This window comes from Daphnia magna, linkage group LG8 (genome assembly GCF_020631705.1).
Source record: "Daphnia magna isolate NIES linkage group LG8, ASM2063170v1.1, whole genome shotgun sequence".
In the NCBI taxonomy this organism is placed as follows: Eukaryota; Metazoa; Arthropoda; class Branchiopoda; order Diplostraca; family Daphniidae; genus Daphnia; species Daphnia magna.
The window spans coordinates 5,570,383-5,588,976 of record NC_059189.1 but is presented as its reverse complement, the minus strand read 5'-3'; the positions used below and the strand labels follow the sequence as shown (position 1 = coordinate 5,588,976).

The 18,594-nt window shown below is 43.2% G+C and overlaps 1 protein-coding gene and 1 long non-coding RNA gene across 4 annotated transcripts in view; one reads left to right on the top strand and one right to left on the bottom strand.

The window, feature by feature from the left end:
* The first annotated feature begins 72 nt into the window (after positions 1 to 72).
* The window catches only part of LOC123475512, a 40,888-nt gene continuing 22,366 nt past the window's right edge, over positions 73 to 18,594 (top strand). Inside the window, exons 1-8 of one of the 3 annotated variants that reach the window (XM_045178282.1) lie at positions 73 to 559; positions 632 to 1,535; positions 14,045 to 14,411; positions 15,173 to 15,528; positions 15,629 to 15,718; positions 15,883 to 15,999; positions 16,839 to 17,101; positions 18,111 to 18,315. In XM_045178282.1, the coding sequence (XP_045034217.1) occupies positions 1,131 to 1,535; positions 14,045 to 14,411; positions 15,173 to 15,528; positions 15,629 to 15,718; positions 15,883 to 15,999; positions 16,839 to 17,101; positions 18,111 to 18,315 (1,803 nt within the window). In that variant the 5' untranslated portion in view covers positions 73 to 559; positions 632 to 1,130. Of the gene's footprint in view, positions 1,536 to 5,506; positions 5,750 to 14,044; positions 14,412 to 15,172; positions 15,529 to 15,628; positions 15,719 to 15,882; positions 16,000 to 16,838; positions 17,102 to 18,110; positions 18,316 to 18,594 lie in introns of those variants that run through there. The other 2 variants (XM_045178283.1, XM_045178284.1) reach the window with 2 other exon arrangements.
* On the bottom strand, positions 8,278 to 9,215 carry LOC116928496. The gene is made up of 3 exons (XR_004397269.2): positions 8,886 to 9,215; positions 8,691 to 8,793; positions 8,278 to 8,625 (listed from the first exon to the last, which is right to left on the bottom strand). It is a non-coding gene; the product is annotated as an uncharacterized LOC116928496 (long non-coding RNA).

The window sequence follows — 18,594 nt, the reverse complement described above, 5'->3', positions numbered from 1 at the left end:
CCACGCAAAAGTAAAAGGTTCCATGAACAGCTGTCTACTGTATCCGGTCATTTCGTATGCTTAATCACGTTCTGGTGTAAGGGTTCTTAGAGGGGGGAAAAAAAAAGAAAAGAGGCTGCAAGGTACAGATTTGAAACATGATACCGCAAAGGGTGAAGAGAGGTAAAACACCTGTCGAAAAAAAAAGGTGGAGTGCTTACAAGGAGGAGTAATAGGAAAAGAGTTTCAAGTTACTAAGGCTTAAAGGGAACAGACGTTGACTATTCATAGGGAGCTGCGTGACATGTACCTTATCACAACGGTTGAGCTCTGCAGTCTTCAGATCGCCTTGGTCTGATTCTGATTCTTAAGGCGCATGTCTCGCATCGAATCAGTGTCTCATGCCGTTTCGGTCAGGTTAACCAGCAGTTTTCCAACGGACGTCGTCCAGTAAAGCAGTGCCCCTCCGCGGCTCAATCAACTTGTACGTTACTGAGCCGTGTCAACTGTTATTATACTCGAGATCCCTCCGTATCGCATACTCTGTTTGAAGTGAAGTGAAGAAGCACGTAAGCATAAGGTAATGTTTTTCTTGGCGGTGCTTTCGACGACGACCAAAGTGAAGTCGTTTGTTTTCGTTTCGTCTGTCCAGGTGGTGCCACACGCTGTGCGGGAGCCTATATAGTGTTTCCAATTGAGACCAAGACCTGTTTTCAACTTTCTACCGCCCTTTGTTTTTCTTAGCTAATACCCATAGAGACAGAATTGCTGGCCTTGCTCGACCTTATTGGGAACGATAATTGAATATTCAATTTCATCGGCGACGTGCTGTGGATACTAAAACGTCTTATCCAACTCTCTCTCTGGGCGTTCCACGTTAGCCTGCTGAAAGTTAGCTGTTTCGGTCAAGTGTAATCTCGTCAGTCTATCAAGTTCTTGGACAATGAACAGTTACATTAAACACTGGAATCGTTGGATTGCGCGACGCACATTCTTCGATTCGCTTCAGTGTTACATCGTATTGGATATCGCATCAGTTTCGACATCCACGAGCCTTGCACGCCAGTTCTGATAGCACGACGCTACACGCATATCATCAACATAAACATTCAGCCCGTTATTGTTCCCTCCGCGCATTCCGCATTTACCGTATGGACCAAATAATGACTGCGGAAACGTTCAAGCTAGGACAGTCTGCGAAGTTGTGGAACTGGTTTGACAGAATGCGATTCGATCATCAGCGCCATAGTGTCAAAGATTCGTGCAAAGTTAAGTTCGATCAAGCAGGCGGCAGTGTTGCGGATATCACGGCGATCACCGATCCTGCTGCCAGATGTCTGACGCAGGACGAAAGCCCAGCAAAACGGAGGTGGAACGCTAAAAGGATGAGGCGACCTGTTTCTTGTTACGTTTTTACTTCAGGAAATATGGAAGTCGAAAGGAAATATCGCTCGCATTATGAAACACACTTTCCCTCCTCCAAGCCAATTCCGCAACGGGTCAGAGCAGCCAAGTCCATTCAGAATCTCACATCGGTCGATACCATCGACCGCCAGGTAATACCCAACATGGCTGATGCGTCTCTTCGCCATTGATCCCGCAGTCTTTTTTCTTTTATCGATTTGCTGCAGATAAGACGATCAATTTCATTTTAATCTCGACAATCTTTTGGCGTAATAGTTATAAGTTAGGATCACGGACGCTCTTTGGCGAAAGCTCTTCCCGTCGATCCGACAGAAACCTCGGGATATGTATCTTGAAAGGAAAATACCAGTTTGCAACCACTTTCTTTACAGACATTCTTTCGCGCCGTATAGTAAACCTATCTAGCGTAATGAAAAATTCAGCGTTTACTTGATGCACTTTAAATTCTTTTCTCGAAACGTTCCATTGTTTGTAGATAATTGTATAATGTGTCACACATTTGAACTTTTTAAAGCATTTTGGTAAAGTAGAATACGTGCAAAAGTGAAGTCGAGGTGCGTGTTGTTTGGCCAAATGAAACACCTTTTTCACTTCCTTTCGAAATGCCGCAGCTTTGTGCTCGGGCGGTTCTTCTTTATCCCCGTGAAATGTATACCCCAAATTTCCTATTCCGATTATAAGCGTATAATTCATTTTCTTAGCCACGGAACATTAAGTTAATAGGGCGCAACTGCAGTGAACTGTATACAGAAGAAAACCAGCAACGATGTCGGTAAGGAAAATGACGTATGGTGGACCATCGTGGACGGGCAAAACCAGAGAACTGAAAAAATTTTAAAAAAAATGTCGGTTTATAGTGAAAAAGCGAAAAGCTTTCAGTATGACAGACTGGATTATATAGCCAATAGGCCGCGAATAGACCATGAAGTAGTCTAAGTCAAAGATGGAGCCCACCCGGCCGGCCTTTGACCGGTCTTGGCGCCATAGATCGCTTCAGGTACTCGGTGGATTTTTTTGTGTGTGCTCCATTATAGAGTGCATCGACACCTTTCTTTCCCCTTGTTACACAGCTATTTTCTCCTTTCGCATAACACTGAGTTATCACTTCTCTCTCTTTTCTCCGCCCGTCTTTTGCGCGATTCGAAAGCCTCTGACAATCAAATGCTTGATTTATTGCTTCTACCGAGTACAACACAATGATCCTTTCTATCTCGTCAATAATTCAGTCTTTACTTTGACGGAATTTGGCAGGAAAATTCCATTCTTTTTTTTTCCTTATTTTTTTTTGTAGCTTCTCCGTCTTCCGGAAAATGGACAGCTTGGCATTGAGTTTTTTTTGTTGTGCGATCAGTCTTTGCGCTACAAGACGTGAGAAGTCTATATATTTGCAAATAAAAAAAAAAACGTGCCAGAGCAAAAAAGCTAAACAATTGAAATTGGTTCGGTTCATGCAATGAATAGCTGAGTGGCAAAATCGTATTCATTTTTTTTTTAAACAATGGTAGTAGGAACCTTGTTTTTCCCTCTTTATGTGAGATAATTCAAAGATGATTACAATCCTCACTGTGATAGGCTCATCACAAAGCTATAATAAAATGAAATCTATCGTGTAATGAGAAATTGCGGGTTTTTTTACATCTCGGGGCGATGATGAACTACGTGTAGTACTTATGCAGCGTACGGTTTCTTAACAAGAGAACGGCATTAAGTGAAAGCAACAGTAGAGAGTAATTTCACTTTTCCCCGTGAGGTAATTCGCTCTGCTTCTCTATCAAAAAAAAAAAAAAAAAAAATCTTTTCTTCTTTCTCTAACCAGGAGGCCAGGGGCCGTCCTGTACCGTGATTTCTACGTACACAAAAAGAAAGAAAGAAAAAAACGATCACCTTTCCAAAAATCGCTGCAGAGCACAGACAATGAAAAAGAGATCGCTAACTCTATGTAAAAGACGTACTTCGGTGAAAGATATTGAGGTCATAAGTTGACCGATGGGAATTAAATCCTTTCACCGCTCGTTGATTCGTCTGTTACTCCCGCTGCCATCCCGCTTATCTTTAACACCCTACTTTTTTTCTTTGATTTTTATCTGCGTTAAACCGTGCACGTGTGTTGGGGTACCCGCGTAACTAATGAAACCACCGAAATAATGAAAAATGCGCACTCTCTCGCGCTTCGTATGATGAAAAATCGGGAGAAAACGAATGTTTGGCTGACATTTGTAATATGGAGGTATACGCCCGAGTAAAAATTTGCCGATTAATTGTAGCAGAGAGCACAATAGTAACAATAGAAATGGATTTTTAGCACGCTGGATGCATCCTGTTGTCGTCGCGAGTACTGGTTGATGATACAACGATGTATATACAAAACTGGGCTGTCAGACATCGAAGGAATAGGGGTGCGGGGTTACCCGTTAACAAAAGGACAAGTCCTGACAATAGAATGCTATACAGGAAGAAAGTCTATTTAAAAAATGGAGGGAAGAATGTGAGGGCCGATGCGTGATGCTGGTGTCTCTGCTGCCTCGTGATGTATTCCTGGGTTAAAGAATAATACTATGCTCGTAACTGTGTGTACGTGTGTCTGTATAGAAACAAAAGCAAAAAAGGGTCCCAGTCATGCTGAACACAATAGGAGAGAGTGCCTATACTCCGAGACGCTTCTTTTGACGATGAGCGAACGCGTTCGGCTGCTGACGATTAAAAACAACCGTGACAAGTCTAACACACATTTGATTGGATAGCTCGATAAAAACGTTTCCCAGCCGACAAAGAAATGAAGTGGGAACACCAGTCGATTCGTGCTAATTACACTTCTTTCTTTCTTTTTTTCACCTATGGGTGACGGGCTAATGATCAGCTTTCGCCAAATTTTTTCAAACATCATAGATTTTCTCCTCTCTATAAATGTAGACATACACTGTCTATAACAGACTAATTTAAGTTGCAAAAAAAAAACAAAAACAATCATAATAAACGAAAGGGAAAAAAAAAAAACACCTTTGGCTTGGAGGACTGGACCTGTCAAAGGTTTCTTTAAATTTTTTTTTTGGGGGAAGGGGGAAGTCTGCAGGGTCCGCTGAACTGAAGAGAAAATGAATCTCTTTACGGTCCACTGACACCGATCGAGGATTTTCTTCTTAACGTTTTATTGCTGTCCAACTCTGAACGAAGTTTTCCAAGTCGCGAAAGTCGCATGTCTTTTAAATCTACTTATTCTATTGTTCTGCGTTGTATATGAACCCCTCGTTTTTTTCTGATATTTTTTTTTTTGGCGTGGCCAAACAAGAAAATGCTCGACACCGCCAACTGAGAAACAATAATGTTGACTATAAGAGTAAAATGGAAGGTACGTTATACTGTCTGGAATGTCCAACAATAGATTTCCTTGTCGTCTTTTCTCTTTCTGCCTCATTTCTATAGCTTTACTTGTCAGCTTTAAATGCGCATACTGTATACGGTGGCTATTTGAATCTGCACTATCGGCCGTCATATGAACACATGGCCATGTTCCACGTTTCTCCTTTCTTTCTCGGCGTATACAACGCTGGTCTGCTTGGTATGTGAATAGCTTCGAGTGATGGTGTCTCCGCAACATGCTCTCGAATTTCTTCTTCTTCTCCCTGCTATTACCGTCGCCTTTTATTTTTACCTTTGCTTACCTACGTCCCTCACGTTTTTTTGGTTTTTTTTTGGTTTTGGTTTTCTGTTCTTCGACACGCATACAAGAAGTGATGTATCGAAACGTTTTCAGCGTTGATGATTTCGATGCGGCTCCAAATCGAAATCAAGCTGGTTGGAATCGTTTCGATTTCCATCTAAATTACCAATTGATATTGAAGGTTAGGCAGGTTTTCATGGAATAGAAAGAGGGAAAAAGAAAACCCTGAAACTACCTGGGGTTTTTTTGCTTTTAGCTCCATCTATCGAAAAAGCCTGGTTTTCTTGCAAGTGGCAAGCACAGACCGGTGTGGCGCTTCATAATTTTCCCAGTTTTTCAGAGCTACGCCAGACCCGTACTACGCCTAGTTTTTGGCTTGATAGAACGTGTACATTCTGGCTCCTTTCAACGGTACATGGGCCTTTGAATGGGAGTCTTGGCCATTTTCTCGTCAGTCCCAAGCGGCACGTCTGGACAGGCAGTCGCACGTGGTGTTCGTCTCTGGTTCTTAACTTCCGCGTGAGACAAGAGATTCTAGTGTTTTTTTTTTGTTTTTTTATTGACCAACGAAGGAACGTTATCTTCCTCTGTGAACTTTTATGTCCTAGTTGACTTTTCAACAGCGACCAAACTCCGCAATAGTGGAATATTCGTTACGTGCTGCTGCTGGGGCCAGCCAAACCATCTGTAAGTAACACACAGCCCTGTACGTTTTATACGACCGTAGATCTGCCGATGACCGTTTTCGATTCATATGCATTGGTGACCTATTCTTCTTTTCTGTTGTACACATCGATTGTTTCAATTGGCATTTGCGAGTGAGATGATGGTTCGTGGAAGACGTGTACTCATTGTTCTGCTGGCTGGACGGTCCGCTCGAGTAGGGCGGCATCTTGACCAAGCCGCGAGTATAGTCGTCACTATTTTGGCGGCCGTCGATTATTCACGGCAATTGATGTTTTGAGTCATTTAAAATGCATCAGACATGCATAGTTAGCTTGCTGGCACATTCACAAGCGGAAACTAGAGCGCACGCGCAAAAAAAAATAGTCAGCCTAAAACATCATTAGACTGTGCGTCTGTCCGAAGCCAGTGACGTGTAACAAGAAGGCCAATAGCTAAAAAGAAGCTTTGATGAAAATTCACGTTGGTCGTGTTATGACCAGGTTGTGCCGAGCGACATGACAGCCGAATAACAAGTCAAGTGAGGGTAACCGACAATCGGTCAGATCAGTTATACGAACAAGTCGCGGAGAATTTTTTGTTTAAATCGGAAAAGACTCTACTAGTTTGTAGAAGACAGGATGAGAGAATGGGGGAAAAAAAAAAGACAACAGAGGGGGGGACAGAATGACAAAGTGGGTGCCCCCTTTGGACGGGATGTGGGCACATCAGTCTCACACCGCATTGTGATTTTTATTTATTTTTTCCTCCCTCCAATTCTTCCTAGTTGTACGCAGATGACAACAAACAAGACACACACACAACACACCGAAAGGGAATAACTAGAACCCCCATGTTTATTGATACGCTATATACCGAGTCTTTATAGTTATCAACTGATATCTATAACGCCAGTCATCCGCGTATATTGTTTGCGTTAAGTCTTTCGGCGATGGCGTACACAGAGCGAAAAAGATCTAAGGCTACACTCGCGCACACACACCTGCCCCTCCTCCACACATGTACACACACCGTTCTTCCTCATAGTTGACCAATTAGCTGCCGACATGGTCGGCGAAACTTTACCCTTCATTCTTTTTTTTTCTGTTTTTTTTATATCCCCCCCCTATTGGGGAAAAACGGTGGACGCGGGAATAAATGACGTCGGAGTCTATAGAAACAAAAACGCGTAATTTGAATGCCATGACCGTAGCTGCTCAAAAAAAAAAGACAAAATGACACATCAAGGTTGAATTGGTCATTGTAAATGGTTGTTATTTTTTTGTGAGTGTGTGCTGCTGTTTGCTGCTGCTGGACAAACGGAGACATCACAAGTGGCGACTGTGTTGAATAAAAGGGCTAGAATGTGCGTGTGTTGACTTTGCCTTTGCAAGAAACGACTCTTTCCGCTTCTCGCGCTTCGCTGGGCCGTGTATATTGACTTAAGAAATTTCACAGCTCCGAACCATGTCGTTTGAAGTCAGTTCTAACTGCCGCTTATAAAAGAAGACAGTGCATAGAAGAAACACAACAGGGAAAGAGAGAGAGTGAGACGAGAGTTGGACTTACGAGAGCAGAAAGTTGGGTATTTCAAGGGCGGCGGCGACCGGAGTTTGTTGATTTTGCACGAACCCCCCCATGTTGGTCATTTGATTTCCTAAGACAAACTCTCGGCGGAATGCAACACGCAGCTTTGAGACGAGCAAACAAGTCGGCCACGGCACCTCATTCCCCAGAAATATCAGCATTCAACGAGAATGATTTATTGAACGTGTCACATTTTGGAATTTAGCGGGTCGCTACACACACACAAAAAGGCGTTAGAATCTTCAATGTTTTTGCTGCCTCTTTGGCGTTCCATCAATTCTTGGCCGACCGTGCAACAGACGTCCGTTTACAGCGTCCATCTTCTTTCAGATTATTTTTTTTTTGCGTCTTGTTTTGTTCCTTTTTTTTTATGGCTTACCGGTCCCGTTTTGTCGTATCCCAAGTAATCCATAAATGGACTACCCCATTGGGAGTTGGCAACGCCGTTTTGTCCGGCTAGTCTCCAATCTTATTGGTTATTCAGTAGAAAGCGTTTGTGCTCTTTTTTCTTTCTGTGTTGCTGTTTTCGTTGTTCTAAAGCCGATCGTCGATGATGCCCAACGTCTCTGTTTTCACGCGTGTGGAATCGTGATGTGGCCGCACCGCAGCCGAGAAATGCTGGAACGTGCGTGTAAAAATGAAAAATATGCAAGAATAGTATATAGCTTCTAGTATATCTGTAATAAAAAGAAAACCAGCTGTAATCAAATGAAAATAACGCAAGCCAGAACCCCCCATACGTCTACACCTGGAGACGTGTCCAATCTACAAATACCTGGCTGCATCAAGGGGGAGGGGGGAAGGGGGGAGAGAAGTTGCTCAATGACTAACGCATCCTGCGGCGATGGAAGTGCTCCAGGTCATAGCGAAGAGAAAAGAAAAAAGGAAACCAATTATGAAGTCAAAAGAGTGAGAGAAGGTAAAAAAAAATAAAAAATTGCCTCACAGGTAGGAACTGAACGAACGGCCGTGAATGCTGCTTGGCTTCCACGCCCGGTCGTGAAAAAGTTGATAGAACAAACAAGAACAATTTTTGTTTTGTATTAACGTTCACTACAAGATTAATATCGAATTTAATGCGGAATTATGAGCAAAAATCGAAACCTGTCTTGCACTCCGAGCCGTCTTACTTGCTCGTGATGTCGTAAAAAAAAAAAAATGCTCATTGGATTGCATATTCAGATTTTTGTTTTATTTAATGAAGTATAGGATAATCAATAAATATCGGAATGTCGACGAGGCACGCAAGAAATCAGGCAATCCGCATACCGTTGCGGTTTACACGGAAATGAAGTGCAGGAAAGAGAGCCTCTCTGGAAGAATAAGAATCTAAACACGGCGATGGTTTTTGAATTATGAAAATGAAGTTTTTTCTCACGTCTATGTAGCGGCTGCATGTGCTGGTGTGTGTGTATTCACCTACACCGGTATATACCCGCAGGAGTCGCGTTTCCTTCTGCGCCACCTTCGCTGCCCTTTTTCTAAACCGAAATAGAAAGACTCGTAATAAGAAAAAAAGAACGAAAGGAAGAAAAGAATGAAAGAAAAAGAACCAAAAAAAGAATAGACAAACCTGAAACGGCTCCCACGATCTTTTCTTTCTTTCGTTTTTATTTTCTATGCTGCAACTAAACAAAAAATTATTTCTCCCTTCCCCCCTCTTGTTTTTACAACTTCCTTAGAAGGTTAAGGCATAGGGACGGGGGTGTATAAAGATATGTGATACCTGGCCCGGTGTCATTAAAACTAATATTCCAAAAAGATAAAAAAAAAAAGAGAAGAGACTGAAAGACAAACGTCAACTCGGTTCGTCTCCCGACGTCTGACGAAGGCCAGCTCCAGTGGAAACAAAGAGTCGCCTTTGCCCGTCTCGTGTAATTACATTGCAGGTTGTTTTATGTTGGAAAAGATAAGACCCACCCCCACTCTCCAATTCCCCCCTTGGTCCCTCTTGAATAACATCTGATTGAAGAATTCTAGTCACGACTTTCGTACCATTCGCTTTGCCGGACAACCATTGAAATCTGGCCATGTTTTATTTAATTTTTCTTTCTTGCTGGTGCCCATCAATTCTTTTCTTTCTCCATATATTATGCTAGGGGAGTTAACTGAATGTAGATGCTATTGTCATTATCAACGTTGACAGTCCAGTTTGACGGTGATGGATCAGGCGTGCCTGTTTTTTTTTGTTTTGTCTTCTTTCCTTGCACTCACTGGAAAAGGGTGGAAAGGCTTCACAGTTCACACCTGCTGATGGACTGCAGCAGCTTTCACTTTTTATTTTCGTGAGGGTGTGTGTGTTACCTCCCATTTGATTTCAAACAGATGTGGAGAATATCATTTAACATGTACGTGAGCCGACGGAACGGTTTCAGAATGCTGGATCGTCTGTCACAGCGTTGAAATTCCATTGCGAGATGAACTTTCGAGTCGACTAACATGGAAGCTGGTCCTTTCTTGTCATTTCTTGATGGGATTTCGTTCTAGCTGCGCACACGCCAACTTGTGTACCTGTTGGACATGTAAACGCTGTTGAAACTTCTTCCAAAATCGATTGACTCTTCGTGTATACGAGTTGGTATTTGCGTTACATCTTCATTTAGACACTCTTTAGACTCCTGCTATGTAGAATGCCTCCTACTGCGATGGATAAATAGCTCGTTGTGTAATCACGCAAGCATTCGCCCCCTCTCCCCCTTTTTTCTCCGAATTTCTTGTACCGCTGCTTGATGGATCAGTGGAAAGAAACAAAACATACAGTCGATGTCGAGTGTTTTTCTTGAAGCAATGCACCGTGATTGCGCCATGTTTTTTCGTTTTGAAACGGCACCTGTTCCATGCATAAAATATTCAAAGTTCTTAAAGTGATGTTGGCGCAACGACTCTGCCCGCCAAACGAACCCCCCTCCAAAGCCTCGTAATCGACTTCGTTAAAAACATAAGCACGCCGTTGCAGAGCCCAGCCGACATTGGGAAAATATTTGTTAAAGATGCATTACAGCAACGGGCAGAGGCCCGATGGGGGGAATATATTTAGAACCAGACGATGAACAGGGAATTTTTTTTTCTTTTGGTTAGGACGATCGATGCTATGATGAGGCCGTGTTTGCTGCTGGCGTGATCCCGTGCGGTCGACGGTTACTGTGCCAACCGAAGAGGCGAAGGGACTCATTCATTCCGTCACATTTTTCTTTTTATTTTGAGAAGGAATTTCTTGAAGGGGGGAATTTTTATGGAACTGGAGTAGAATTACAATATGTGTGTCACGACAGTGAAAAAGGGGGAGGTGGACAGGACTGGGTTTGGCCGTCGTAACCCTCATAAGACGATGGCTTATCTGATTGATTAATAGGTTTCACTTTCTAGTTTCCCCTCGTCGTCGTCATTTCCAGTCGGGTCAAACTGTCACACAGTCCAGATAGGGAACAGAAAACCGGACTCGATATGACACAATATTTTTATTCGAATGCCGTTAAGAGATCGGCGTAAAAGATCTGTTTTCTTTATTCCACTAAGACTAGCGGAGATAATTCTTTTTATTATTAAAAAAAAAATAGTTTTTTTTTTTTTTTAAAGAAATGTATCACGGGGAAGGAAACGACAGGGCGAGGTTTGCCCAGTGAAAACGGAAGTCAGAAGGTCGTGTGATTCTCCTATTGTGATTTCAAGTTCAAACCGAACAATGATCAAATCGAGGCTATAGGTTGGCTTTTGACTTGCTAGATGGGTCGATCAACTCGATGGTATGCACGAGCTGAGATTCGTTAGCCAAAAAAAAAAAATGCTCGCAGCGAAGTGATAACAAAACGTTCTAGCGCATAAACAAACAAAAAGGCAATAGCTCTTTCTAATTTAGAAGAATAAAAAAAAACAAAAGGTGCAATAATGTCGGAAGAGTAACAAACAGTAGGCAGTAGCCGTTGGATTCACGTTTTTTTTTCGTGTTGTTGTTTCCTTCCTCCTTTCCAATTGGGTTTGCATTAAGGAAAGAGAGAAACATTGGAAGAAAGAGGAATTAGATCGAAGAACGCGCTGGACTAGTCGATGTAAATTAGAAAACGGGGCGCTGGAATGCCTAGCAGAGTTCTCCACTATTCTGAGCTGTTGGTTCGTTGCGAACACTCAAACCAGCGTGAATGGCGAAGGCCACCTGCAGTTCTGTACTCTTTAAATGGATAAGCTGTTTACCCACTTTCTCCGTTTCTCTTATCCATTGACGGTTCGTGAAAGATTCAAACGGAATGCTTCTCGTTTATTGGTACGGCATTATTGCTGTGTTTTTTTTATTTTATTAAAAACCCGTAAAAAAACAACTTTGAGGCAGTTGGCGATCCGCCGTCCGTCGATCGTGTCGACTTTGTACAACAAACAAATCGCAATTTATATACCATTGATGGATTGAACAATTCAACTTTCCAATATGGAGGTTTTTTTTTGTTTGATGAATGGAAAAGTAAACGTGTCCTCATTTTGCGGAGAGAGATAGGAAACATAATTTAAATGGAATTTATTTACTTTGACACTTTCGTTTTTTTTGTCGACAATAGTTCGGCTGACCTCCAAACTCGAGATTTTGTTCTAACTCGACAGGACTGGCACGTAATTGGTTGATGATTTGAAAAAATGGGGGTTATCCTGTTTGTCACAATGTGAACTTGTGATACTCTCACAGACCATTGAAAATGAAATGTCGTAATAATAGAGTAACCGTTCTTTCCCGCGACATCACAAAAATGTAATCACATTTCCCTCTCGTCTGTCGTGATTAAGTTCCACCAACCTTTGGCTTGGCTTTTTTTTTTGGTCTCTTCACCTTTTAAAAGCGGCCCAACATTTCCCCTGTTTTTTATTTGGTAATTTATGTACCGGTACCGTATCTTGGTTGATGTAGTAAACAGTGTTGATGACCCATGCGCAGTAGGATGAGAAAACGGGGGAAACCTCAGTCAGAATAACAGGGCGGCTTAGAAAGCAGAAACCAACGTCGACCAAGTGGCCAATAGCGTCGAGACCCCGTACAACGTCCGTTCTTACCTGTACGATGATGAAACATCCTCCCCGTATACACGCACCCGTCGAAAAAGAAAAAGAAGCCTTCCGACGTTAAACATAATGAGACTAACGTCTTCAAAAGGTAATAACGGAAGTCCCGTTCGATGCAGATCCCGGCGGCGGTTAAAAAGCAAATGAACTAAAAAAAAAAATTAAAAAGCATGACGACCGATCTTCGATTCAAGGAAGAAATAAAGAATCCATCATCTCTTGAGTTAACGGTAGCTGTCAGGGAATAATTAGCCAATGCGATTGGGACTTCAGGAAAAAGCGTTGCCAAAAAAGATGAGGGTCTTCTAGCCACCAGGCGAAATTGCTTTCAAAAACTTTGAATATCGCAAGTACAATTTTATTTTTTTGGGTTTCCCTTTTGATCTTGAAGGGCTAATGTACTAATGCGTGTATCATCACATTTCGCTGCTATTCTCTGACCGCACGGATTGAAGAAAAAAAAAGAAAAAAGAAAAGACCTACTAATAGGTTACCGGCCCCGTAAATAACGACAAAGTCTCAACGAGTTGTGCGTGTTAAAGAGGAGGCGACCGCAAAAGTTCACGACTCGATCGTTTTTAAAAGGTTTTTAACTAACGGATGTTAGTACTCGTCGACGAACGACCCCGGACGATTCCCGCGTTATGACCTCGCACCCATCACGAACAGAAAAAAGAACAAGTGAAAAAAGAGAAAAGGGAAAAGTTTACAAAAATACACAATAAGCAAAAAAAATAAAGGGGGAAACGATCGAACGATGAAAGCTTTTTTTAAAACTGAAAATGGCGCGCATTACAAACAGCAATAGCATCACCCACCATGTGTGGTTTCTCATATTGTAAAAGCTGAACACCAACAATGGCTTCAAACAATCCGAACGGCCATCGCCAAATCGACCGGCTGCTGTTTTTGAGTTTTCTGTAAGTAGAGATGGAAAACTAGCTGCTGCAATTCGAGAATTGTTGTCCTCGTCATCCGACACCCCGTCCGAGTCAGCGAGCAACGAGTGTTGACGCAGCACTCGCAAGTGACACTCGACTCGTTGACGGTTGGCTCTCTTTTGTGTTTGCTCATTTGGACAAGGAAGAAATTTCTGCTTGTTTTGCAGCCGCCCATCTATATACTTTCAAACCAACTGTCATTGACAATATATAGTATGGTTACATAGACTGATTGTGCGGAAGGGGGGGCCGACAAGCCGCAGAAGGGGAAATCAACGAACCCAAATACGTACACACTCTGACAATACACAGCCATCTTCGTGTTTTTCTGCACTTTCACCTCCGACACTACGACACTGTGTCAAACGCGCTATAGGTGAAAGTTATCAACTTTTTGATTCTCTTTTGCGATTCAAGAAAATGAAATGCGAAAGAAAAGAAGCGCAACACAAATCGGTTCATTCCTTTTCAGGATGTTGTTGTTTTGTATAGCCAGAATGGCCGGCTGACGCATGGAACAATCAGCGGTTCAATGGGGGCCCCCAAGATGAGTCCATTATGACAGCACTAGTTTCTTAACCTTAATCTACCCAAAAAGCGACAATTACATCACTTTGGAACGTTTAAAAATATTGAAGATTGTCCAAACGTGACTGTTCACTCGAGCATAAATTAGTTCTTGTGTTCCAAAATGCTCATTTTGCTCTTTTTTCTTTCTATCCTTGCCCCATCCACCCTTATTTGGCAGAATACTAGGACTGGGCTACGAACCCAATTGCCATGGCTTCCGGACGGCAACAGCAGTTGCAAAGACAGTAGAGTGGTCGTGACAAGTGGTGTTAATGATACTATCCCTGTTTTTGACGACGAAGACGACCGAGATGATGCAATGACTCAAACTTGCGCCCTTGATCGGTGGGCCGAATCGCTGCCGCATATCGATAGTGATGTCAGCGACGACGACGACGACGGCTACTGTTGCTACGATACTCACGAATACGCTAAAGCGCTAGTGTTGCCAGCTTCGTCGACCACCTCCGGACTCGACCAAACCCACTCTGGCGTCCAGCCAGAAAATATCGTTCAGCCAAAAGAAAACGAATCAACAATCAAAGGTAAATTTTTTTTTTTCTGTCCGTTATCGTCCGTGTTTGTACCAGCGACTTAGCCTTTTTTATTATTCTATCCAGTTGATTTAGAAATCTTTAGAACTTTTAAGATTTGAAGACTCGAAAGAAAAAAAACGTAACGAGTATAAACAGATCTTGTTTTTCGAGTCGTTTGGACCGTGACGAACAGCACATGTTTTTCGTTGATTTATGGACGTGGCCATAATGGGAAGTGAGCAAACGGGCGAATGGCATCATTTAAAATGTGGTCGTGAGCTCGCCGATGCCACTACACGGCCTAGAAATAGAGATAAGCTGGCCAGGATCCACCTTATATATTAGGAGTTGAGCGCATAAACTCGAGTCCACTTAGCCCATTAGCATGGCGCATGCAAAATAACGAGGAAAAACAAAAAATAAAGATACGGAGATGAATAAAAAAGAATGCCTTAGCTACGGAGGGTTTTATCCGAAGCGAAAAGCGCAAATCTGAATACAACATCGTTAATTATGTGAAGCGATTGTTGTCGTCTGGGATGCTAAGACTTTCTCGCCGATGCCAGATATGAGAAAGGAAAAGAGGAAAAGTTAGACAAAGTAAGAAAACTAAGAGGAAAAGAAGAAAAAAAAAAAGGGAAATGGGACGCAGATATCTGCAGTAGTATATCTAAGTTCATCGGAAATGTCAACAAAGCTAAGCTGATCGGTTTGTCTTGTTCTTTTCGTGTCTCTCTTTATTTATGCGCGCGTGTGTGTGTATAACCTAGAAGAAAAGATGCCCAATAGTCTTGCGGCGGATGCGGCGCCGCTGGCGGTACACACGACGGCCGGCCGGATGACTGCCGAGTCTTTGTCTGTCGAGAGTCTGAGCCCACTCGTGATGGATTGCGGCGTTTACCTGCCGGGTTGCCGACACCGCGGTCGCGCTCTGGTCGTGGCTGAACTGTCCCTCCTACGGAGCCACCTACCGCCCGTCTCCCACTTGGCCCAGCTGGTTGCCTATTATCAGACCGTGCCTCGCAAATCGGCCGCAAAGAACGGACTCATATTACTGGTCGTCGGCCGACCGGACCAGTCCAGCAGCGCTTTCGGATTGATCGAGCAACTCCTGTGCCATTTTCACGTAGTTGCACCTATTTGACGAGAGGATATGAATCGCTTGGCTAAATCTGAATTGTCTTTTCCTTTTGTTTGTCCTGTTTGGGACGCGCTAACACGTACAGGAACGCCAGCAAAAGTGTATCGATGATGTCGTCATCTGGAGCGAAGGCGGGGCTGTCCCTGAAACCCATTTGAGACTATCTGGTCGAACGGTAAAACATTTCTTTCCTATTATTTATTCTTTTTTGCCATAAAAATGTTTTTAATTGATCAGTGTCGTGGTCTGTCGATGCAAGACCTTCCAATCGATTACGAATGCATTGATGATGTTCTGGTTTTCAAATTTTTTTTTTTTTTTTCCTTTGGTTTTTCTTAGTGTGACGTCATTACGTCGATCGGTCAGCTGCGCGAGAGGCTGGCCGTGGCGCTTTCGCTGGGCTGCTGCGGTGGTCCCATTGCTCACAATCAGCACGACTGGATCGCGTTCCGCAAGGTTTGATCATCAACCTATTTCTCTTCGTTTCTCCCACACTCTGGTTCCAAAACGAAAGAAAATAACGCGAGGAAAGAGAGAGAAAGAAAGAGGATGTGAGACAGGCATCGGAAAATTCTGAAATAACGTTGACCAACTCGACCGAGTTAAGATTTGCCGATTGAGAAAAAGGAGAGAGAGAGAGACTATGCTAAAATGTTGGTGACATGTGTGTCGGGTTCCGACTGCAGATTTTCGTGATTATTGACTATTACGATGCAGTCTGAAATGCAGGGACTGTAAAAGAATCGGATTGGCATTCTCTGTCGCTTCGAATTTATTTGGGTATTTGGGAAAGGGTTTGAGCAAGGTTGCCGTGTGTCCCAATGGGTCCCGATCGTTTTGATAACTGTCGGCATAAATGGTCTTTGTAACTAAGCAAATAAACCAGTAATATTCCGGTTCTTCGTGCTCAAGTATATACCGTATGTATCGGGGCATATTCGACGGACTGCAGTGCTGCGTGTCAGGCTGACTGGAATTCCAGTTGATTCAGAGACAGTAGAGGTGGAGAGTGTTGCAGGAGACACAGAAGAAAAAAAAAGGGGGGGAATGTAAAGGGAATGAAAGGAAGAAACACACAATCGACTACTCTCCTTGTTCGACGAGTTCTGCATAAATAGACAAGGCCTGGGACGCGGCTGTGTCGTGAATGACCTGGACTTTAGCCGCCATTTTTGTTTAGTTTTTTGTGTGTTTTCCTTTTTTCTATCCCCACTGTGTTGAGAACTGTGTGTGTGTACACCAAAGAAAACCGATCCATCATTTTGTGTTTCCCCCTTTTTTTTCTTCTTCAACAGATTGTGGAGCCTTTCCTCAGTTCATGCCGTCAGCGAAGTAAAGTTCTGTACCAAGTCATTAGCTCCGTCCGGAGTCAAATGGCGACGACCAGTCCGCCTGGCGCACCCCTCCAGATTCAATCGGCCCTCGAAGAATTAGACAAACTATACAACGCCAGCTCTTGCAATCCAGATCTGATTGGTCTGCTCGCAGAGGGACCTCGAATTCTCCAAGAGGTCAGCAACGCCAAAACCCGATTGGGAGGCGACAATGTCGACGCAAGGTGAGTGCATTCCCTTATTCCTTTTTTTCACACGCTTTAATCAATCATCACGAATACCATGCTCAGGTCGTTCGAACTTGAAAATCAGAAAAACAAAAATCCTGAATTGTATGCCAACATCGTTTCTTTTGTTGCTGTTGGTTTTGACTGAAATTCTCTTGTCTTGCTTAACGGTACATGAAGGCTCTTTCCAGTTTGATTTTTCTCTTTTCCCGCGGTCAAAGCATATCATCACGCCATCTACACACGGCAAAAGGAACTTGATTTCTTGAAAAGTTGTTATCGGCGTGCAGTTTCGGTATGCGAGACGCGAAGTATTTCACCTTGACGAAAGAGACGCATATCGCATTAATAACAAGTGGAGTGCCCTATCGTATTAGCGTGTGGAATGCGCATTTGATGGTATGTCCGCATTTCCATGTACAGTTGTAGAATTGGCCCTCTCTTCTGGAGCCAAGTCCGTATTTATCAGTTGGCCAGATGACATGGCACGGCCCATCTGTTAAGTCGTCAAGGCTTGCCAAGCACTGAACCCAGCTTGCTAGATAAATATCCTTGACCGATCCGAAATAGGTCTCCATCGTTTGACCGCTGTCGGTCAATGGGGATAACGAAATCATCTTAAAATGGGTAAACAGCGCGTTTTCAAGGTTTTATTTTTCTCTCCCAAACGAAAGGTGAAAAGACTCATTCCTTGGCTTCGAAAGACATCAAGACAATGAAGGCATTCCCTTAGTGAAATAAGAAATGTATATATTGCTCTAGTCGGCCACTTATGGCAACGGTCTATTCGAAATTCTACGAATAATCATTAAGAAAAGAAAAAAAGGAGTCTGACTGAATTTCTTTTTTCTTCGTATCACTTGTTATATAGTTTGGTTTTCCATTTCCTTTATGGAGAAACTCTTGACATTTTTTTGAGGAGGGGGGGGGGGATTGAAAGAATTTACGACTTTGATATGGGTAACATTACGTTTGTATTCTTTCTTTTTACGACTTTTGTTTCCAGAGAAACCATGGAGCGCTGTTCGGCTTTGTACGCCGAAGTCCAACGGAGCGTGGGCCGACTGGCTCGGGTCTGTGAGCGGCGCAGAGCCCAGTTGGAAAAGCACCTGCCGTCGCCCCTGCCGACGACCAGCCAGGAAGGCTGTGACGACGTCGACGACGGCGCCGCACGCATCGGCGATGGCGATTCCCTCTCCGCATGTCGGCAGGTAGGAAACAGAAATTTTCATTCGATTTTCAGCGGTGCGCTCCTTATAGATCTTCGGGGGAAAATGGGACGTTGTTTTAGTTCATCTATTTAAGTCCGCGGTTTTATCGTAGGTCTAAAATGTGGACTCCCCACAGTGTCCAAGAAAGGCAAACTGTGCTCCCTGTAGATGAATATTCATGACGAGAAGGGGGGGAAAAAACAAGCCCGGTGAGGTGTTAATTTATCGACCCGTGCAGGCATTGGCATTTCTCTTTTCAAAAATGTTAATCACCATGTT